Source organism: Heterodontus francisci, chromosome 30 (genome assembly GCF_036365525.1).
Source record: "Heterodontus francisci isolate sHetFra1 chromosome 30, sHetFra1.hap1, whole genome shotgun sequence".
Lineage (NCBI taxonomy): Eukaryota > Metazoa > Chordata > Chondrichthyes > Heterodontiformes > Heterodontidae > Heterodontus > Heterodontus francisci.
In genome coordinates, this window is record NC_090400.1 from 28,050,088 (window position 1) to 28,074,047 (window position 23,960).

Genomic DNA, 23,960 nt, shown 5'->3' on the forward strand with positions numbered 1-23,960 from the left:
ACCATCATCCTTTTATCATTTAAACAATCCTGCCTTCCATCCTACCCCCGATCTTCCCTTTTGTTCTTTCCTCCCCTCCCCTATTTTCTCTGCCTCTGTACTTGATTAAAACCTGTTACATTGCTAACTTTTTCCAGTTCTGATGAAAGGTTAACAACCTGAAAAATTATTTCAGTTTCTCTCTCCACAGCTGCTGCCTGACCAGCTGAATACTTCCAGCATTTTCTGTTTATATTTCAGATTTCAAGCATCTGCAGTATTTTGTTTTCATTTTTGAGAAATTTGCTGATTGTGGAGATGTGTGGAAACAATCTGTAACCAAAAGTTCAATGAACCCCAAGGGATTCCCAATTTCTAAGCTCAATACACTGCCAACCTGATATGCCTACAGTGAGACAGAACGCAATAAAATGAGAACGGGCTTCAGGTACAAAGATTGAAAATTTGTATTTTCTCATTTACAGAAATTCTGCTCCAAAAAGATTCAAATTCAGTCCTGGGTATCAATTCTACTGGTTCTTGAGAATGATTTTTAGTGATGGCTGGAACCTGATAGCAAAGGATATTGTATTCACTTTACATTGTTTGTACGTAAAGTGAAGTCACAAACATTCCTCTGAGCCTACAGAGGAGATCCAGAAACATACAAAACCGAAGGCAACACTAGTTTGTTGCAGTTTTATTCTTTTTTTGTATACACCACCTCTAATGCACTCTGAGCATCATCAATCTGCTGCTGCAATCTCTCTCGCATTGCATCGCTTGTTGCCTTCTTTAGCCTGCCTTCCATCTCTTCAATAACCGCACGATAGCCCACCACGTTGTGGAAGACCCGGATTGCACGATCACCATACGAAACTAAAAACCTACTGTTGATGTCAAAGGCCAAGCCAGCAATCTCCTCCCCGTGCACATTTAAAAACTCTTCCTCCTGTTTGCCTGTCTTGGCGCTGTGCAGTGTGATGTTGAAGCCACTGGAGATAGCTACCACCCTGGCATCAGGAGAAAGAGCAATTCGGCAGGGATCAGAGACATTGCACTTCATGGTGAACAGCAAGTAGGGGTCCTGCTGCTGCTTATACTCAACATCAGTGTCCCACAGCTTCCAGGTGCCATCTTTAGATACTGTTGCCATTCTGTCCAGGAAACAAATTAGATAAATGAGCGAATGTTTCAATTATTACCCATACCTGTAAATTTTGTTTCCTTAAAAAAAAAAACAACCCACAGAAAACTAGATTCTGTAACTTCAACAACTGACAATCATTAATAATTTCAGTTGGTAAGTCATTCTGAACCTATAAGCTAATGATTTAACCCAACCAACCAGTTAATAACTCACTCCCAACTCCAGTTAACTAATACTACTTTTGCCTTTCCCTCTTTTAGCTCTCATTAATTCAAGCATCAAAACCTACCTGAAGGCAGATGAGCTGCTCACAGGACTTTGCCAATTTTACTCTCTAATTAATTACAAGAAGCAAGTGGAGCAGTTAATTAAATACAGTAGCTATCCAATATACTAATATACACAGATTAATGACTATCTTGGCATTGTGGCATTACACAATTGTTACAAGTGTGCTTCTATTTTTTTGTAAAATATGTTTTTAAGGACTTATAATTGAATTATGGACATTGATTCATCTGGAAGCTTGAAGAGATGCTGAACTTTGTGTTTCTTTTTTAAAAAGAGGTCACTGGACGGTTTCCTGGACTTGGCTTGTAAATAAACCCTTACTGGAAGGCACCTGTTTTCAGATAAAATACCAGCAGGGAGTTTGTTGTTTTGACTTGGAGAAAATGTTTACAGAGAAGTGACAGGTCAAAATTTATAGGGGTCAGGAGGCTTGATTCTTGTGACATTATTTTGGTTTCACTTTGAACAGTGAGTTGGAATGTAAACTGCTTGGAAGACCGTTGGTTTTTGCCTGCCAAAGAAACCCAGCTCATCTCTTTCTCTCCCTTTGAAAGAAACCCTTCATATCCAGTGTGTCAGTCTCCTCTTTCCTCCTGTATTTGAAGAAACCCTGCGTATCAGATGTGTGGGAACTGAAACCCCTGTTGCTACATTTCTTCTGTAAGGCCTATCTGAAGCCTCTGTGGCTGCATTTCTTGGAAAGCTTACCCAAACTGATCTTCAACATTGCTAAGAAAGAACTGTTCTAGGAAGATTCCAGTGATAGCCGTTGATACACACTTAGGACGCCAAACCAAAACAACGGAAATATTTCCATTTATACTCTTTTTTTCTTCAAGAATGAGCAAGTATTCAGCATAAGTGTTTTTTTTTTGTCTGTTTTATTTGCAACAGAGCTCTAAAGCAAAAATCCCTTTTATTTTTCTGGTTATCTGGTGTATGTGTATATGTATGTGCGCGTGTATGAGGGGCTAAAGTAAAAAAGGGAACTTTAATATTTCAATCTGTGTTTATGCTTTACTTCATTACTGGTTAAGACTTGTTTTATAATAAACTGTTAATTTTGTTGTTTATTAAAGAAACATGATTGGTGTGTTTTATTCTGAGAAAAATAGAGTCTACGACTGACCATATCGGTAAGTAGGAAAATTTAAATATATGTTGTGACCTGTGGAGAAGACTCACGAAGGAGACTCAGAGGGCGAAGTTCCGGACCTGTAAGTATAAAAAACTTACCTCGGGGATTCATGGCCTACATTCAGGGAGAAGACTTGGAGGGCGGAGTTCCGGACCGGTAAGTATAAAAAAAAACTTACCTCGGGGATTCACAGCCTACATTCAGGGAGAAGACTTGGAGGGCGGGAGTTCCAGACCGGTAAGTATAAAAAACTTACCTCTGGTTAAAAAAAAAACTGAAAAGTGACATCACAGGAAAGCTGTGACCTGATTGGCTGGTAGGGAATTTGTACTGAATTTGAAAATAAAACATTGATAAAAATTGATTAAAACCCTAATTAACTAATTAATAAGTAGAGTAACTAAACCAGAGGGAGGAGATTACTGTATTTAGTCAGCATTTAATATTTATAGTAGGAATCTAGCACTAGGGACCAGATCGTTAATTATAACAATTTAGTAAGGATTTAATAAGTATTTATTTTTATTTATTAAATAGTGCTAGAAAAGTCAATTAGAGGGGTGAAGTGCTTCACCTGTGAGATGTGGGAGGTCCGTGATGCTTCCAGCGTTCCGGACGACTACATCTGCAGGAAGCGTACCCAGTTGCAGCTCCTCACAGACCGCATGGATCGGTTGGAGCAGCAACTGGATGCACTTAAGAGCATGCAGGTGGCAGAAAGTGTCATAGACAGGAGTTTTAGAGAACTGGTCACACCCAAGGTGCAGGCAGATAGATGGGCGACCGCTAGAAGGGGCAGGCAGTCAGTGCAGGAATCCCCTGTGGCTATCCCCCTCTATAACAAGTATACCGTTTGGATACTGTTGGGGGGATGGCCTATCAGGGGAAAACAGCAGCAGCCAGAGCAGCGGCACCACGGCTGGCACTGTTGTTCAGCAGGGAGGGACAAAGCGCAGAACAGCAATAGTTATAGGGGACTCTATAGTCAGGGGCAAAGATAGGCGCTTCTGTGGACGTGAAAGAGACTCCAGGTTCCACTGCCATGCCATACCATGCCAGATGGTATGTTGCCTCCCTGGTGCCAGGGTCAAGGATGTCTCTGAAGGGACAGGGGGCATTCTGAAGGGGGAGGGTGAACAGCCAGAGGTTGTGGTACACATCGGTACCAATGACATAGGCAGGAAGAGTGACGAGGTCCTGCAGGGGGAGTTTAGGGAGTTAGGTAGAAAGTTAAAAGACAGGACCTCTACGGTTGTAATCTCGGAATTACTCCATGTGCCACGTGCCAGTGAGGCTAGAAATAGGAAGATAGTGCAGCTAAACACGTGGCTGAACAGCTGGTGTAGAAGGGATGGTTTCAGATATCTGGACCATTGGGATCAGTTCAGGGACAGATGGGACCTGTACAGGAAGGACGGGTTGCATCTCAACTGGAGGGGCACAAATATCCTGGCTGCGAGGTTTGCTAGCGTCACTCGGGAGGGTTTAAACGAGTGTGGCAGGGAGGTGGGGACCAGAGCAGTAGGACAGCAAGATTAGCAAGAGGAAGAGCAGGCAGGGAGATGTTGCGGAGCACAGCGGGAGTGGTGGTCTGAAGTGCATTTGTTTCAATGCAAGAAGTATAACAGGTAAGGCAGATGAACTTCGAGCTTGGATTAGTACTTGGAACTATGATGTTGTTGCTATTACAGAGACTTGGTTGAGGGAAGGACAGGATTGGCAGCTAAATGTTACAGGATTTACAAGCTTCAGGCAGGATAGAGGGGGATGTAAAAAGGGGTGGGGGAGTTGCATTACTGGTTAAGGAGAACATCACAGCTGTACTGCGGGAGGACACCTTGGAGGGGTCATGCAGCGAGGCAATATGGGTGGAGCTCAGGAATAGGAAAGGTGCAGTCACGATGTTGGGGGTTTACTACAGGCCTCCCAACAGCCAGCGGGAGGTAGAGGAGCAGATATGTAGACAGATTTTGGAAAGATGTAAAGTTAACAGGGTTGTAGTGGTGGGTGATTTTAACTTCCCCTATATTGACTGGGACTCACTTAGTGCTAGGGGCTTGGATGGGGCAGAATTTGTAAGGAGCGTCCAGGAGGGCTTCTTGAAACAATATGTAGATAGTGCAACTAGGGATGGGGCCGTACTGGACCTGGTATTGGGGAATGAGCTCGGCCAGGTGGTTGAAGGTTCAGTAGGGGAGCATTTCGGGAACAGTGACCATAATTCCATAAGCTTTAAGGTACTTGTGGATAAGGATAAGAGTAGTCCTCGGGTGAAGGTGCTAAACTGGGGGAAGGCTAATTATAACAATATTATTCAGGAACTGAAGAATTTAGATTGGGGGCGGCTATTTGAGGGTAAATCAACATCTGACATGTGGGAGTCTTTCAAACGTCAGTTGATTAGAATCCAGGACCAGCATGTTCCTGTGAGGAAGGAGGATAAGCTTGGCAAGTTTCGGGAACCTTGGATAACGCAGGATATTGTGAGCCTTGTCAAAAAGAAAAAGGAAGCATTCGTAAGGGCTGGAAGGCTAGGAACAGACGGATCCCTTGAGGAATATAAAGACAGTAGGAAGGAACTTAAGTAAGGAGTCAGGAGGGCTAAAAGGGGTTATGAGAAGTCATTGGCAAACAGGATTAAGGAAAATCCCAAGGCTTTTTATACATATATAAAGAGCAAGAGGGTAACCAGGGAAAGGGTTGGCCCACTCAAGGACAGAGAAGGGAATCTATGTGTGAAGCCAGAGGAAATGGGTGAGGTACTAAATGAGTACTTTGCATCAGTATTCACCAAGGAGAAGGACTTGGTGGATGATGAGCCTAGGGAAGGGAGTGTAGATAGTCTCAGTCATCTCATTATCAAAAAGGAGGAAGTGTTGGGTGTCTTGCAAAGCATTAAGGTAGATAAGTCCCCAGGGCCTGATGGGATCTACCACAGAATACTGAGGGAGGCAAGGGAAGAAATTGCTGGGGCCTTGACAGAAATCTTTGCATCCTCATTGGCTACAGGTGAGGTCCCAAAGGACTGGAGAATAGCCAATGTTGTTCCTTTGCTTAAGAAGGGTAGCAAGGATAATCCAGGAAATTATAGCCGGTGAGGCTTACGTCAGTGGTAGGGAAATTATTAGAGAGGATTCTTCGGGACAGGATTTACTCCCATTTGGAAACAAATGGACTTATTAGCAAGAGGCAGCATGGTTTTGTGAAGGGGAGGTCGTGTCTCACTAATTTGATTGAGTTTTTTGAGGAAGTGGCGAAGATGATTGATGAAGGAAGGGCAGTGGATGTTATCTATATGGACTTCAGTAAAGCCTTTGACAAGGTCTCTCATGGCAGACTGGGACAAAAGGTGAAGTCACACCGGATCAGAGGGGAGCTGGCAAGATGGATACAGAACTGGCTCGGTCATAGAAGACAGAGGGTAGCAGTGGAAGGGTGCTTTTCTGAATGGAGGGATGTGACTAGTGTTGTTCCGCAGGGATCAGTGCTGGGACCTTTGTTGTTTGTAGTATATATAAATGATTTGGAGGAAAATGTAGCTGGTCTGATTAGTAAGTTTGCGGACGACACAAAGGTTGGTGGAGTTGCGGACAGTGACGAGGATTGTCAGAGGATACAGCAGGATATAGATCGGTTGGAGACTTGGGCGAAGAAATGGCAGATGGAGTTTAATCTGGACAAATGTGAGGTAAACGCATTTTGCAAGGTTGAATGCAGGTGGGAAGTATACAGTAAATGGCAGAACCCTTAGGAGTATTGACAGGCAGAGAGATCTGGGCATACAGGTCCACAGGTCACTGAAAGTGGCAACGCAGGTGGATAAGGTAGTCAAGAAGGCATACTGCATGCTTGCCTTCATCGGTCGGGGCACAGAGTATAAAAATTGGCAAGTCATGCTGCAGCTGTACAGAACTTTAATTAGGCCACACTTAGAATATTGCGTGCAATTCTGGTGGCCACACTACCAGAAGGACGTGGAGGCTTTGGAGAGGGTACAGCAGAGGTTTACCAGGATGTTGCCTGGTCTGGAGGGCATTAGCCATGAGGAGAGGTTGGATAAACTCGGATTGTTTTCACTGGAACGACAGAAGTGGAGGGGCGACATGATAGAGGTTTACAAAGTTATAAGCGGCATGGACAGAGTGGATAGTCAGAAGCTTTTTCCCCCAGAGTGGAAGATAGTAGGGGACATAGGTTTAAGGTGAGAGGGGCAAAGTTTAGAGGGGCTGTGCGAGGCAAGTTCTTTACACAGAGGGTGGTGAGTGCCTGGAACTTGCTGCCGGGGGAGGTGGTGGAAGCAGGTACCATAAGAGACGTTTAAGAGGCATCTTGACAAATACATGAATAGGATGGGTATGGAGGGATACGGACCCCGGAAGTGCAGAAGGTTTTAGTTTAGGCAGGCATCAAGATCGGCGCAGGCTTGGAGGGCCGAATGGCCTGTTCCTGTGCTGTACTGTTCTTTGTTCTTCGTGGAGAAGTGGGACTAGAATAAAAAGTGCATTCCTCCACCTTGGTCGTAACACAATGTATAAACTAAAGGAAAGATGATCATCCGGTACTACAAAAGTTACATTTTTCATTCTTCCACTCACGGGGTTTAGTCTTTTTGTGGTGACTGATTCCCTTATTCAAAGCAAAAAGGGCAGGACCAGAGCCTAGGGACATCTACTTGGTCTGTTTAAACAGATATTTGTTCAAGAATTATGTCACAGATTGTTTGGGTCCAAAATCAATATTCAAACATGGTGTCAATATTCAAAAGGGCAACAAGGTAAACTAGAAAATTACAGAACCATTAGCTTTACTTTGATTGTCAGAAAGTTACGAAAAGGGATTATTAGAGATGCTCTGTGTAGACACTATGACTGAGAAGGGATTATTCACCAGACTCTCAACATGGCTTCTGGTAAAGGAGGCATGTCTTTATCCAGCTGGCAGAATTGTTTTGATGAAGTTATTAGATTGGTGGATGTAGGTAGCTCAGTTGACATTGTATACTTACATTTTCAAAAAGCTTTTGATAAGGTGCCACACAAAATCCTACTAAATAAGATGTGGTCCTGTGGGTTGGCTGGCAGATCTTAGGGTGGATAGAAAAAATTGGTTGAATTGCTGTGGACAGAAAGTTGTTATTGTTGACAGATGCTCTGTGTGGTGACCAGTTACTCGTGAAATTGCACAGGAATCGGTCTTGGGGCAATGGCCCTTCGCCATCTCTATTATTTGGACAATGGCATTGTAAGAACTATCTGCATGCTTGCAGCAGATGCAAACATTAGTGCAAAATCTTAGGACCTTTGATGAGAAAAAGCAATTACAATCATATTTAATGTAATGGGGGAATGGGCACGCATCAGGTGAATGTCATTTAGCATCGACAAATGTAGTATCATGCAGCAGAGTGGGGTGCAGGGGATGTAAACGTACAGCAAGCAGGTGTAAATCATGGAGAGTTCAAAGCTTAAGACTGTTGAGTGAGAAAGGAACCTCTTGCTATAATAAGTTTACAATGAGTGCCGCAAACATAACAGATTATATTGCTAGGAAGATCTGATGCAGAATAAAAAGCCAAAAGCCTGATCCTGTCCTGATAAATGTCCCCATTAAAATATTGCTTCCAAATTTGGTCCCCTCACATGGTAAGTGATTTAGAGGCCCTGAAAAAGGCTCAAAGGAGGGCATTTAGTTACACCAAACAACTTAGATAGCGGAGTCTTTTTACTTTAGAAAAGTCTAGACAGCAAGGATAATTCATAGAGATCGATAAATTAATGAAGTAAACAAATAATCTATTTGAGTTTGGTAGGTTAAGGAGGACCAGGGGAAATGCATACAAGTTGCAAACGCACAGATCCAGGTTAGATGTCAGAAAGTTTTCTATTCACAGTACATCATTGACTTCTGGAACAAATTGCCAGCTAATGTAGTGAGTACAGCTTTGCTGCAGGGATTCAAAAGATAGCCGGATCTCTATGACTGATATTGCAGCTTACAGGAAGTAGATGATGCATTGGACCATGTATCTGTTGGTCACTGGTCTCCTGTTTTGAGTGCCTCGGGGTTGGTGGGGGGAGGGGTTGTCAGAAAGAAATTTCCCAGAATTTTTCCCTGAAATGGCCTAGGGTTTTTTCTCTGAATTAGCATGATGTGTAGGAGGTGATGGGGGTCTTGCTGCTCAACTGTACAACACGGGACAGACTTCTGTGTTTGTCAAAAACATGATGTTAAAAAAAATTGATGGACAGTCATGTTGTTTCTCTGTGAACTCTGGCTTTCCTGGTCCATGCACCATTAAATCTTGCTGTGACAATGGTTTGAAAGATGTTGTTGAGTGTATGTGAATAAAATCTGGGAGGTGGGGGGGGGGGGGGGGGGTGGGGGGTGGGTAGCGGAGGGGCAGTGCGGAGGGTGGTGCTTTTTAAACAGTACATGCTACTCAGCTACCATATGTGAGGTGATCATTATACAACAGGGTCTCACCTCCTGGAATCATTGGAGAAAGCAAATGAGTAAATGCCAGCTGAATGACCCTTTAGGTCGAAGGCCCTCATCACCTCCCGGAACTCGCCTGATTTGGTAAAACACACTTCCCAAACCTTCACGTCTGGTGTAAAGCCACACGAAGCCACAAACCTGCAGAAAAGGAAATTTATTTATTTATTTAGAGATGCAGCACTGAAACAGGCCCTTTGGCCCACCAAGTCTGTGCCGACCAACAACCACCCATTTATACTAATCCTACATTAATCCCACATTCCCTACCACATCCCCACCATTCTCCTACCACCTACCTACACTAGGGACGATTTACAATGGCCAATTTACCTATCAACCTGCAAGTCTTTGGCTATGGGAGGAAACCAGAGCACCTGGCGAAATGACCCATAATCCTTGGAATAGTGCTTTTGAAAGTTATACAATCTAATTTCAACACAATCTTTGCTTAGAGCACCTGATAAACAGTGAAATTCAACAGCGTGAAGCTACACCCGAAACACTGCCAGGAACACCGGCTGCATAGTGGCATTGCACCTAGTGTGTATCGTATTACTGCTGGACTTCAGTTATTTAATAACAAAAAGGTAAAATTAGCAAAAGTCATTGACACCAACCTTCCACAGGGAGACACTGTGGCATATGCATTGTTCATCTGGTTAGTGTTAATTGTAGCCAGAACGTCTCCTTTCAGGTCCCAGATCAGGATGGTCGTGTCACTCGATGCAGACATAATGAACTTTCCTTGGATTAAGATTACAATAGACACACAGTTAATATATTTTGCTCTGACCAAGGATTTATAGTTGACAGCCCTACTGCAGCAAAGAACAAGTCACACTGCATCTCTGACATGTAATCACACCTTTAAACCCTCTAGTCATGCAAAGGTTGAGTCCCACCAGATGGCACAAGTTTCCATCAACAATTTCCTAATGCAGTAAGCCGATGATTTCAGTCACGCCACCAGAAGGCACTGACAATATCTCTCCATACACTGTGGCAAGGGAAGCATGGCAAGTCATCCCAGATCATGTTCCCGGTTCGGGATTGTTTGACCATTTTAACACAGAAAGGATTTTAGGGAAAAATTTTACTTTAAATGCGCTTAAAAAGGCATAGTGCATGTAAGTTAAAATAGGGATTTTTGAGACAACTTGTACACAAGGTGCAAATGAATTAGTTTTGATGTATTCTAAGACTGCAAATAATAAAACAATTCGGTAACCTGTCTCCATAATTGCTAAACATCTCAAAGCAGAACTATGGAAACCAAAGAGGCAGACTTGCTTTCGTATTATCGGGTACATGCTCCCAACTAAATGAAATGAACAGTACTAGATGCTGGGTCAAACCTCCCAACCAAAAAGAGTGAATCAAATGCTGGATGTACTCCCAGACCAGGGAAGTGAACCACTAACACTGGATAAACCATGAGCAAAAGCATTGAACCGCACCTGTTTCCGCAATTCCGATGTTCACAATGGGAGCTTTGTGCTTCTTCGGAAAGTCTTCAGGTGCAGCGGTGAATGTGAATGAACCTTCGTCCCTTTTGATCATTTTAAAAATACGGATAGTTTCTTCATTTGCCAGCCATGTGATGAAGGCTCTGTAGTGACAGAATTAAAAAGAAAATTAAATCAATACATGGCTGGTACCTCAAATGCCACAAGACCAAGATTCAGGAGTGGTAAAAACAATAAGGATCCGACACAGTGAAAGATCAGTCTAGCTGGAGTTGTAGTCACAAACAGTAGCCTGTAATCTGGCAAATTACTTATTTTTTTCAGTCTCATTGAATCTGCAACTCAGACCCAGTGAATTGGCAAGTGGGATTCTGTATGCTGCACTCGCAACAGCTGAAATAATTTTCTTCCAATAACATACAAAAGTCAAATTGGTTTTTGAACAACCAAAAATCAACATCTGAACAACTCACCAACATGTTTAAATATTTCATATTTTACCTGGAGTCAGGGCTGAAGCACACATGTGTGGCATGATCAAGCTCAACGTTAGTTCGCACACAACGATGGTCACGCTCAAGAAAGTCTTTGGTACTCCAAATTCGCACTGTGCGATCATCAGCACAGGAAGCCAAGTATTTTCCATTACTACTGAAATCCAGGCAATTGATATTCCCACTGTGACCCTTTAAAACAAAATAACAATTCAATCAAAACACTTTTTCAGTCACTTATACTATGTCTCATTTATACTCAGGTTTGTGTCACATTTCAGGATCTTCTGACAATTTATTACACAGAAAGGATTTGGAAGACGTGTTCCTTCTAAATGTGTTTTTAATGCATAGTGCAATTTAAAAAAACAATCCAAGATGATTGGTAGCTAAACTATCATTGATGGTGTTCCTCAGATTGTAAATAATACTTGCCAGCTTTTCTCGATAATCACTAAACACCTCACACCTACTGTGGTGGGAAGTCGCTGGTGTTGAGCATTTAGGAGGAGATCTAACAGACCTTTTTTTTTCTAACTGTGAGTAGCGAGAGTTAAAACAGAAATAAACACAAGCAGTCAGGTTTTCAAACCAGAAAGGCTATGAAGGCAGTCAGAATTGTTAAAGAGAGCTTTTGCTGAGTTAGAAATGCTGGAGGATCGTTCAAAGCTATCTTGTTTAAGTCACTCACTCGTGTGGGTAGTATAACATTCTCTTTTTTTTTTATTACTGTGCAAACATAAGCTACACAAATTGAATTAAGTGCTGTTCTGTATGTTCATCTTACTGTGAAATAAAGCAGCTCATTTTTGTGTAGTACCGTGTTCATTTGATTCACCTTCGGATAATTTGAAGAAGTACACATGCGAATCATACGAATACCATGTCCAGATCACAAGGGGCTATTATTGTCACACCCTGGGTTACACTATCATGCAAACAGATAGAGACAGAGAGAGAGCAGTGTGAGTCAACTCCCATAAAAGTAAGAAGTCCAGACTGCTTACGGTAGCAACCAACACCAAGATATTTACGGTAGACCCAAATGGGCAACAATTTTGAAGTTAAAAATATTTGACTAATATCACTGTGGAGTTATTCATGTGCTATCACCAACAGGTACTGGCACAGAGTTCCTCCATCATCATTACCAACATGAAATGGCTCATAGCATGTACTATCATTGAAAAGTACAGACTTATAGATGATACCTCCAATATCATCTATAGATGTTGGTTCCTAGAGATGCACACATTTAACGTCAGAGAGACGGACTGGCCCATGTATGCAGGGATCAGCGACATTACAAGGAGGAACTCATGGGCCAGCATCTGTTAGTGAGGCTAGTATTCACTGTCGACTGCACAGGGAGATGCTCACAAAACCGCGTCCTAATGGCCAGCTGGGGAAGACCTCAAACAGCTAGCACAAATCAGTGACCAGATGGGGATGAATGCACAAATCCAGCACTTATCAGCGATCATGCAGAGAGGAATTACATGTGGCAAATGCTTAATAACTGAATGAGGACAACCTCACAGGGCTGGCACCCATCAGTGATTAGAATGGGAGAAACTCACAGGGACAGAGGCAATCAATATCCAGACAAGAAGGAACCTGTGAAGAACAATCTTTCCTCCCCAAGCAGGAAAAAATAATCTAAGCTAATGGAGGGAAATCTTATTCTTTTGCCACAGTTATACCAAAATTGTGTCAGAGAGTCAAAAAAACTTCCCAGTAATGGGCTCTTCAGCAAGGAGCTCTGAGGAAGACATGCTGACATAGATTATAAATTCTTTGAAGCAAGAAGTATAGCCGCTGCATAAACAAAATGCTCTGCATGGCACTGGCTGTTACATGGTGTTCACAGTCCTAAAATCATTTTCAGCCACACAGACGTGAAGAAGTCCAGAATTAATGTCTTTTTTTTATTACTAGCCTCTGTGATAGGCTTTGGAATGTTTTTCTACATCAAAGACACTTTACAAATGTAAGTTTTTGTTGAACTACAGAAGTTATTCAGATTTCACCCTGTTTTCCCCCATCTCACGTACTGTTTTCATTACTAACATGGCTGCTGAAGCTTGCAGTGTTGCGACACATTTGCTGTATAATTTTGTTTCCTTACCTTCAGTGAAGTAGCCAGCAGTGGGTGGGTAAACACATATTGCTGCAATTTTTCTTTACGTGGACGCTGCAACTTTTGCTTCTTCAATGCTATGTTTCTCTCACTCACACCATTGCTGACTTTACTGTCCTCTGAATAAAACAACAGATAGCTTCAGTTCACAAGCATTTTATAATAATTCAATTGAATATGTATCCATAACAATATATCTATAACCAAAGTGCTCAGCCAAATGTGCCTCGTATCTGATGAGCAGCACGGACAACAGCTCGAGAGAGGGGCACAGGTAACAGCTAGAGAAGGAAGCATTAGCAAAGAGATTACACCTGCAACTGACTTTAGCCAACACAAATCTGTGAACAGATTAAATACCCGATTGGGATTTCTACAGAAAAAAATGCCACAAAGACCAACACAACCTTGCCTAATACCAAAATCTCTATAGTTGTATTATCACCATATATATCTCTTTAACACAGCTTTCGTTAAAGCTGTCACTCATTTGGATTTCTAGTACTCATCTACCATTGTTTAGCAACCAAAGCACTCAAAAGATTAAGCACCAACTGCTGGTGCTGAGCCAGAAAGAGGAGGAGGGTCTCAGGAACAATCCCTGGGGCTCTTGTATTTCCCAAAAGACTGGGCTTAGAGTTAAAATTTTTGCCTGGAGCAGTGACACTGTATCTGAAAAAGGAATCCTGCTGCCTGGGCATGTGAAGTGTGCAGAATTTCCTTGGATGCATCAATAACATTTAAGCCAACTGATATTATGCCTCTCTCCCAAACTGAAATAAAATTTATTTGGTTGTTTTTTAAAAATATTTGAAGAGCTAAAGGACAACTTTCAAAAATTGAGGTAAAAGTATATGTTTTTAAAAAAAGAAAAATAGTAGGAATGTGTGTGAGGGAGAAAGATAAATAAATGTACTAACTGGACACATGTTTCAGTTTGTTTTGGTTTACTATTATAAATACTCTAAATTTTGTAAAGTGTATTAACCAGAGATACACATACAGAAACAGGCAGAATATCTTTCCTCAGCCATTTTTTACAAAAGAGAATTGAATTTTGAAAGCAAGCAAAGTCTAATTATCAGCTGGGTTTTGCTAATCATTAGAAAATGCAAATATTCAAATTACTGACACAGACACAGAGCGAGAGGGGCATGCACAGATAGGCAGACAAAAGTTAGATGCACATTCCAGATAACAATTTCAAAACACCAAATTTAGTGCCTGCAAAGAACCCTTAAAAAGTCATAAGCCAGTGCTACTAACCATGGGTTGTCCTCAACCTCATCTAGGGCTCTTCCACTCACTGCTACCAGTTAATGGCCACTAAAGGGCCTCTGCCCACCACCACAAGGATTTTACCATTGGCAGGCAGGCGGCCCAGATTATGAGAAAAGCCGTATGTTAAAAGCAGGCACCCTGTGCCCGACGGAGGGCCACCCCCGATACCCCAACAACCCCCAATGCCCAATATGCAGGCCCCCCACCCCCAACCCCCCCAATCAACCACCCTTGCCTCACCGGGGCCTAACCGATCACCCCCGGCTAGGCCCCAAAAACTTACTTTTTCCCGGGGTCGTCCTTCCTCTTCTTGTTGAAGCTGGGCTGCAGTCCCAGCAGTGGCCACCACTCCCAGTGGCGCTGCCAGCCCACTGATCAGCAGGACTTCCTGCCTCAATGAGGTGAAAGTCTCGCCTAAGACCAAATAAGGGCATGGGGACCCGAAAATCCAGACTGGATCCCCAGGCCCAGCGTGGGCGGGATCGCCACCGACTTTTCGGTCGGCGGACAGCTCACGTCTGACAAGGGAAAAATTCCGGCCATTGAGTACAATAGCAGGGAAGTTATGCTGAACCTGTATAAAGCTCTGGTTAGGCCCCAACTACAGCACTGCGCCCAGTTCTGGTCACCACACTTTAGGAAGAGTCCTTCAGAGGGTGCAGAGATTTACCAGAATAGTTCCAGAGACGGGGGATTTTAGCTACAGGTTCAGTTGGAAAAGCTGGGGTTGTTCTCCCTGGAGCCAAAGGAAATTGATCGAAGTATACAAGATTATGACAGGCTTAGTTTAGGTAGACAAGGAAATACTGTTCACATTAACTGATGGTGTGAGGACTGGAGGACACAGATTGAAGGTTCTGGGCAAGAGATACAGGGGGAATGTGAGGAAGAACTTTTTTACGCAGCAAGTGGTAATGACCTGGAACTCGCTGCCCACGAAGGTGGTGAAAGCAGAAACAATCAATGAATTACAGGGCTTTGGGGGGAGGGGGGTGAAGAGTGGGACTAAATGGAATGCTCTGCAGAGAGCTGGCATGGACTCAATGGGCCGAATGGCCTCCTTCTGTGCTGTAAATGTCCCTATAACCAAAAAGCAGAATCACAACCAGTGCAACTAAGGCCCACTCCCCCTACCTAGTAATCTAGACACCAGGTAGCTAATTGCAGCTGGTACATCGCATACAATCATGGTGCGTAACGCTGCAAGTTAATGCCTGTTGTCAATTGCTCCAAGTGTTGCTGCAACCTCAAAAAAAAATGTAGCCTGCAACCTCATCAGGACAGACAGCTACTTACATATAACTTCCTATTATAAGTCTTTACTTAAGCAGTTTCAATGTTAAATGTTAACATAAAAAGCATCAATCAAAACTGTGACAGAGGAAGTAAGGTTAGTTAACATATTATGTTAACCATATGCAAGCATATGTATCTCCACACCAATGCTTTTGCTTCTACTACCTTATTTGGTAGAAATAGTGCTGAGGCATTAGGAAGGTTTCTTCAGGGGGAACAAGCAATGCAAGGGCATATCGCAGGGAGTGGCTCTGTCTGTGTTGGTCTTGGTTCAGTGGCAGTAGTCTGTCCTCTGAGTCAGAAGGTTATGGATTCAAGCCTCATTCCAGGACTTGAGCACAAATCTAGACTGACAATTCTATTCATTACATAGATACATAGAAACATAGAAAATAGGAGCAAGAGTAGGCCATTCGGCCCTTCGAGCCTGCACCGCCATTCAATACGATCATGGCTGATCATCCAAACTCAGTCTCCTGTTCCCGCTTTCTCCCCGTATGCTTTGATTCCTTTAGCCCTAAGAACTATATCTAACTCTTTCTTGAATATATTTAATGATTTGGCCTGAACTGCTTTCTGTGGTAGAGAATTCCACACGTTCACCACTCTCTGGGTGAAGAAATCCCTCCTCATCTTTGTCCTAAGTGGCCTACCCCTCATCCTGGACTCCTTCCTGCATCTAGTCTGTCCAGTCCTGTTAGAATTTTGTACGTTTCCAAGAGATCCCTTCTCATTCTTCTAAACTCCAGCAAATACAAGCCTAATTGACCTAATCTTTCTTCATCAATCCTGCCATCCCAGAAATCAGTCTGGTGAACCTTCGCTGCACTCCCTCCATAGCAAGAACATCCTTCCTCAGTTAAGGAAACCAAAACTGTACACAATACTCTAGATGTGGTCTCACCAAGGCCTTGTATAATTGCAGCAAAACATCCTTGCTCCTGTACTCAAATCCTCTCACTATGAAGGCAACACACCATTTGCCTTCTTAACTGCCTGCTGCACCTGCATGCTTACTTTCAGCAATTGGTGCACAAGGACATTCAGGTCTCGCTGCACCTCCCCCTTTCTCAATCTATCGCCATTTAGATAATAATCTGCCTTTCTGTTTTTGCCTCCAAAGTGGATAACCTCACATTTAACCACATTATACTGCATCTGCCATGTATTTGCCCAACCACTCAACCTGTCCAAATCACACTGGAGCTTCTCTGCATCCTCCTCACAGCTCACAGTCCCACCCAGCTTTGTGTCATCTGCAAACTTGAATATATTACCTTTAATTCCCTCATCTATATCATTAATATATACTGTGAATAGCTGGGGTCTTAGCACTGATGCCTGCAGTACCCACTTGTCACTGCCTGTCTGTCAACCAGTTCTCTATCCATGTCAGTACCTTACCCCCAATCCCGTGTGCTTTAATTTTGCATGCTAACCTCTATGTGGGACCTTATTGAAAGCCTTCTGAAAGTCCAAATACACCACATCCACTGGTTCTCCCTTAACTATTCTACTAGTTACATCCTCAAAAAATTCCAGTAGATTTGTCAAACATGATTTCCCTTTTGTAAATCCATGTTGACTTTGTCCGATCATGTCATTGTTTTCCAAGTGCTTTGCTATTACATCTTTTATAATGGACTCTAGCATTTTCCCCACTACTGATGTCAGGCTAACCGGTCTATAATTCCCTATTTTCTCTCTGCCTCCTTTTTTAAATAGTGGGGTTACATTAGCTACCCTACAATCTGTTGGAACTGTTCCAGAGTCAATAGAATTTTCAAAGGCCACTTCCTTAGATTATCAGGCCCTGGGGATTTATCAGCCTTCAATCCTATCAATTTCCCTACTAATACTGATTTCATACAGTTCCTCCTTCTCACTAGACCCTATGTTCCCCAACATTTCTGGGAGGTAATTTTTGTCTGCTTTTGTGAAGACAGAACCAAAGTATGTATTGAATTGGTCTGCCATTTCTTTGTTCCCCATTATAAATTCCCCCATTTCTGACTGTAAGGGACCCACATTTGTCTTCACTAATCTTTTTCTCTTCCCATAGTTATAGAAGCTTTTACAGTCAGTTTTTATGTTCTCTGCAAGCTTACCTCTCACTCTGTTTTCCCCTTCTTAATCAATCCCTTTGTCCTCCTTTGCTGAATTCTAAACTGCTCCCAAACCTCAGGTTTGCTGCTTGTTCTGGCCATTTTATATTTCTCCTTATTGGATCTAATACTATCCCTAATTTCTTTTGTAAGCCATGGTTGAGCCACCCTTCCTGTTTTATTTTTGCGCCATACAGGAATGAACAATTGTTGTATTTCATCCATGCGCTCTTTAAATGCTAGCCATTGCCTAGCCGCTATCAACCCTTTAAGTAACGTTCCCCAATCTATCATAGCCAACTCGTGCCTCATACCTTCATAGTTTCCTTTATTTAGATTCAGGACCCTAATCTCGGAATCAACTCTCTCACTCTCCATCTTAATGAAGAATTCTATCATGTTATGGTCGCTCTTCCCCAAGGGACCCCGCACAACAAGATTGTTAACTAATCCTTTCTCATTACACAATATCCAGTCTAGGATAGCCTGTTCTCTAGTTGGTTCCTCAATGTATTGGTCCAAAAAAAACCCCAAAATGTATTAATGAAATTAAGCAAGGAGTTAGGAGGGCTAAAAGGGGTCATGAAAAGTCATTGGCAAACAGGATTAAGGAAAATCCCAAGGCTTTTTATACATATATAAAAAGCAAGAGGGTAACTAGGGAAAGGGTTGGCCCACTCAAGGACAGAGATGGGAATCTATGTGTGGAGCCAGAGAAAATGGGCGAGGTGCTAAATGAGTACTTTGCATCAGTATTCACCAAAGAGAAGGACTTGGTGGATGATGAGCCTAGGGAAGGAAGTGCAGATACTCTCAGTCATCTCATTATCACAAAGAAGGAGGTGTTGGGTGTCTTGTAAAGCATCAAGGTAGATAAGTCCCCAGGGCCTGATGGGATCTACCACAGAATACTGAGGGAGGCAAGGGAAGAAATTGCTGGGGCCTTGACAGAAATCTTTGCATCCTCATTGGCTACAGGTGAGGTCCCAGAGGACTGGAGAATAGCCAATGTTGTTCCTTTGTTTAAGAAGGGTGGCAAGGATAATCCAGGAAATTACAGGCCGGTGAGTCTTATGTCAGTGGTAGGGAAACTATTAGAGAGGATTATTCGGGACAGGATTTACTCCCATTTGGAAACAAACGAACTTATTAGCGAGAGGCAGCATGGTTTTGTGAAGGGGAGGTCGTGTCTCACTAATTTGATTGAGTTTGTTGAGGAAGTGACGAAGATGATTGATGAAGGAAGGGCAGTGGATGTTATCTATATGGACTTTAGAAAAGCCTTTGACAAGGTCCCGCATGGCAGACTGGTACAAAAGGTGAAGTCACACGGGATCAGAGGTGAGCTGGCAAGATGGATACAGAACTGGCTCGGTCATAGAAGACAGAGGGTATCAGTGGATGGGTGTTTTTCTGAATGGAGGGATGTGACTAGTGGTGTTCCGCAGGGATCAGTGCTGGGACCTTTGCTGTTTGTAGTATATATAAATGATTTGGAGGAAAATGTAGCTGGTCTGATTAGTAAGTTTGCGGACAGTGATGAGGATTGTCAGAGGATACAGCAGGATATAGATCGGTTGGAGACTTGGGCGGAGAAATGGCAGATGGAGTTTAATCCGGACAAATGTGAGGTAATACATTTTGGAAGGTCTAATGCAGGTGGGAAGTATACAGTAAATGGCAGAACCCTTAGGCTATTGACAGGCAGAGAGATCTGGGTGTACAGGTCCACAGGTCACTGAAAGTGGCAACGCAGGTGGATAAGGTAGTCAAGAAGGCATACGGCATGCTTGCCTTCATCGGTCGGGGCACAGAGTATAAAAATTGGCAAGTCATGTTGCAGCTGTACAGAACCTTAGTTAGGCCACACTTAGAATATCGCGTGCAATTCTGGTCGCCACACTACCAGAAGGACGTGGAGGCTTTGGAGAGGGTCAGAGGAGGTTTAACAGGATGTTGCCTGGTCTGGAGGGCATTAGCTATGAGGAGAGGTTGGAAAAACTCAGATTGTTTTCACTGGAACGACGGAGGTGGAGGGGCGACAGGACTGATATGAAAGGAAAGAACTTGCATTGCTCCAACGTCCATCCCAAAGTGCTTCAGCTAATGAAATATTTTTGAAGTGTAGTCACGATTGTCTTTTGTTGACAAACGTGGCAACCATTTTATATAAAAAGTTCCTACAAACAGCAATAGGAGATCACAAAATACTAATGGATAAGGAAGACAATTTGGCCTGTCAAAGAACAAAGAACACTACAGCTCAGGAACAGGCCATTCGGCCCTCCAAGCCTGCGCCGATCTTGATGCCTGCCTAAACTAAAACCTTCTGCACTTCCGGGGACTGTATCCCTCTATTCCCATCCTATTCATGTATTTGTCAAGATGCCTCTTTAACGTCGCTATCATACCTGCTTCCACCACCTCCCCCGGCAGAAAGTTCCAGGCACTCACCACCCTCTGTGTAAAGAACTTGCCTCGCACAGCCCCTCTAAACTTTGCCCCTCTCACCTTAAACCTATGTCCCCTAGTAACGGACTCTTCCACCCTGGGAAAAAGCTTCTGACTATCCACTCTGTCCATGCCGCTCATAACTTTGTAAACCTCTATCATGTCGCCCCTCCACCTCCGTCGTTGCAGTGAAAACAATCCGAGTTTATCCAACCTCTCCTCTTAGCTAATGGCCTCCAGACCAGGCAGCATCCCGGTAAACCTCTTCTGTACCCTCTCCAAAGCCTCCACGTCCTTCTGGTAGTGTGGCCACCAGAATTGCACGTAATATTCTAAGTGTGGCCCAACTAAAGTCATGCTGCAGCTGTACATAACTTGCCAATTTTTATACTCTATGCCCCGACCGATGAAGGCAAGCATGCCGTCTGCCTTCTTGACTACCTTATCCACCTGCGTTGCCACTTTCAGTGACCTGTGGACCTGTACGCCCAGATCTCTCTGCCTGTCAATACACCTAAGGGTTCTGCCATTTACTGTATACTTCCCACCTACATTAGACCTTCCAAAATGCATTACCTCACATTCGTCCGGATTAAACTCCATCTGCCATTTCATCGCCCAAGTCTCTAACCGATCTATATCCTCTGACAATCCTCATCACTATCCGCAACTCCACCAACCTTTGTGTCGTCCACAAACTTACTAATCAGACCAGCTACATTTTCCTCCAAATCATTTATATATACTACAAACAGCAAAGGACCCAGCACTGATCCCTGCGGAACACCACTAGTCACATCCCTCCATTCAGAAAAACACCCATCCACTGATACCCTCTGTCTTCTATGACCGAGCCAGTTCTGTATCCATCTTGCCAGCTCACCTCTGATCCCGTGTGACTTCACCTTTTGTACCAGTCTGCCATGCGGGACCTTGTCAAAGGCTTTTCTAAAGTCCATATAGATAACATCCACTGCCCTTCCTTCATCAATCATCTTCGTCACTTCCTCAACAAACTCAATCAAATTAGTGAGACACAACCTCCCCTTCACAAAACCATGCTGCCTCTCGCTAATAAGTTCATTTGTTTCCAAATGGGAGTAAATCCTGTCCCGAAGAATCCTCTCTAATAATTTCCCTACCACTGACGTAAGGCTCACCGGCCTATAATTTCCTGGATTATCCTTGCTACCCTTCTTTATAAAAAAGGAACAGCATTGGCTATTCTCCAGTCCTCTGGGACCTCACCTGTAGCCAATGAGGATGCAAAGATTTCTGTCAAGGCCCCAGCAATTTCTTCCCTTGCCTCCCACAGTATTCTGGGGTAGATCCCATCAGGCCTTGGGGACATCTACTTTAATGCTTTGCAAGACACCCAACACCTCCTCCTTTTTGATAATGAGATGACTGAGACTATCTACACTCCCTTCCCTAGGCTCATCATCCACCAAGTCCTTCTCTTTGGTGAATACTGATGCAAAGTACTCATTTAGTACCTTGCCCATTTCCTCTGGCTCCACACATAGATTCCCTTCTCTGTCCTTGAGTGGGCCAACCCTTTCCCTAGTTACCCTCTTGCTTTTTATATACGTATAAAAAGCCTTGGGATTTTCCTTAATCCTGTTTGCCAATGACTTTTCATGACCCCTTTTAGCCCTCCTGACTACTTGCTTAAGTTCCTTCATACTGTCTTCATATTCGTCAAGGGACTATCAGCCTGAGTCACCTCAGTAAAGCACCAGGATGAGGGGTGGCAGGGGAGTAAATACTGCTGGAAAGACTAAGCAGGCCAGGAAGTGCCTGTGAAGTTTCCAAGTAAATCCTTGAAGATCTTTGGCTCTCACCAAGTCGTCAGCCTACGAAACAGGTTCCCAAGGGAGACGGTGGAAGCAGACAGAGCAGTGATTAATTTAAATTACATCAATTTCTTTCAGCAATTAGCACTCTGGCATACATTATATCAGCAATTTCAGATATGATACAATGAGTGCAGCCGGGCAGGAACAGGTAACTTTGGACCGATGATTCCCAAAGCTCTCTACGACTGGGGTTTTCCTCGTGTCTGGGTCTGTTATACATGAATTGTTATTGATTGCTATAATTCGTCAACAATTCTAGTATCGCTATATCTCGCTGAAATTTGGAGTTTTCCCCTTTCATAATTCCAATGCGATGAATGGAGCTGCCTCAGAGCCCCGCCCACTCGGTCCTCCACCCAATAGGGAGCGCTGCGGCCGACGCTCAGGCCGGGTCCCTCTGCTCGCCACCCCCCCCCCGACTCCTTACCGTCATTGCTGCTGCTTTCCTGTTGTACGATCCTTCGCGACCCGCTCACCACTGCTGAAATAAGGAAAATGAGCGCCCCGAGGAGCAGCGACAATGCGAGGACAGCGAACGGTTCCATCCGTCCGGCTCCACGGCAACGTCAGCACGCGTGGCGGGGTAGCGTCAACACGCACCTGACGTCAGCGCGCAACCTGCGTCCGGCCCATCAGAGTTAACGTTTCAAGTCAGTGACCCTTCATCAGAACTGCCAAATATTAGAAATGTAAAAGGTTATAAGCAAGTAAAGTAGGGGTGGGGCAAGAGATAACAAAGGAGAAGGTGTAAATAGGACAAGGTCACAAAATAACTGACCAGAAGGTCGTGGAGCAAAGGCAAACAATATGTTAATAGTGTGTTGAAAGACAAAGCATTGGTACAGATAGGGTGTTAACGGACTGCAAATTGAACAGCCACAAGTACAAATATGAGAAAAAACAGTGGGTAAGCAAACTGAACAAACTAAGATGAAATAAAATAAAATAAACACACAAAATATATAAATAACAAAGGAAAAAGAAAGGTAAAATTGGAGGCCCGTCATGCTCTGAAATTATTGAACTCAATGTTCAGTCCGGCAGGCTGTAGTGTGCCTAATCGGTAAATGAGATGCTGTTCCTCGAGCTTGTGTTGATGTTCACTGGAACACTGCAGCAATCCCAGGACAGAGATGTGAGCATGAGAGCAGGGGGGAGTGTTGAAATGGCAAGCAATCGGAAGCTCGGGGTCCTGCTTGCGGACTGAGCGGAGATGTTCCGCAAAGTGGTCACCCAATCTCCTTTTGGTCTCCCCAATGTAGAGGAGACCACATTGTGAGCAGCAAATACAGTATACTATATTGAAAGAAGTACAAGTAAATTGTTGCTTCACCTGAAAGGAGTGGTTGTGACCTGGGATAGTGAGGAGAGAGGAGGTAAATGGGCAGGTATTACACCTCCTGAGATTGCAGGGGAAGGTGCCATGGGAAGGGGTCGAGGTGGTGGGGGTAATGGAGGAGTGGACCAGGGTGTCACAGAGGGAACGATCCATTCGGAATGCTGACAGGGGAAGGGAGGGAAGATACATTTGGTAGTGGCATCATGCTGGAGGTGGCGGAAATGGCGGAGGATGATCCTTCGGATATGGAGGCTGATGGGGTGGAAAGTGAGGACAAGGGGAACCCTGTCGTGGTTCTGGGAGGGAGGGGAAGGGGTGAGAGTAGAGGTGCGGGAAATGGGCCAGACACGGTTGAGGGCCCTGTCAACCACAGTGGGGTGGAATCCTCAGTTCAGGAAAAAGAAAGACATATCAGAATCGCTGTCATGTAAGGTAGCATCATCAGAGCAGATGAGTCGAAGACGGACAAACTG

The 23,960-nt window shown here is 43.8% G+C and overlaps 1 protein-coding gene across 1 annotated transcript; it reads right to left on the reverse strand.

Annotated features, from left to right (window-relative positions):
* Window positions 1–422: 422 nt before the first annotated feature.
* Window positions 423–22,732, reverse strand: tbl2 (transducin beta like 2). The gene is made up of 7 exons (XM_068010272.1): window positions 22,576–22,732; window positions 13,145–13,275; window positions 11,024–11,208; window positions 10,514–10,665; window positions 9,674–9,800; window positions 9,042–9,194; window positions 423–1,136 (listed from the first exon to the last, which is right to left on the reverse strand). The coding sequence occupies exons 1-7, from the start codon at window positions 22,691–22,693 to the stop codon at window positions 680–682; spliced, it is 1,323 nt and encodes a 440-aa protein (XP_067866373.1). The 5' UTR covers window positions 22,694–22,732; the 3' UTR covers window positions 423–679.
* Window positions 22,733–23,960: the final 1,228 nt, after the last annotated feature.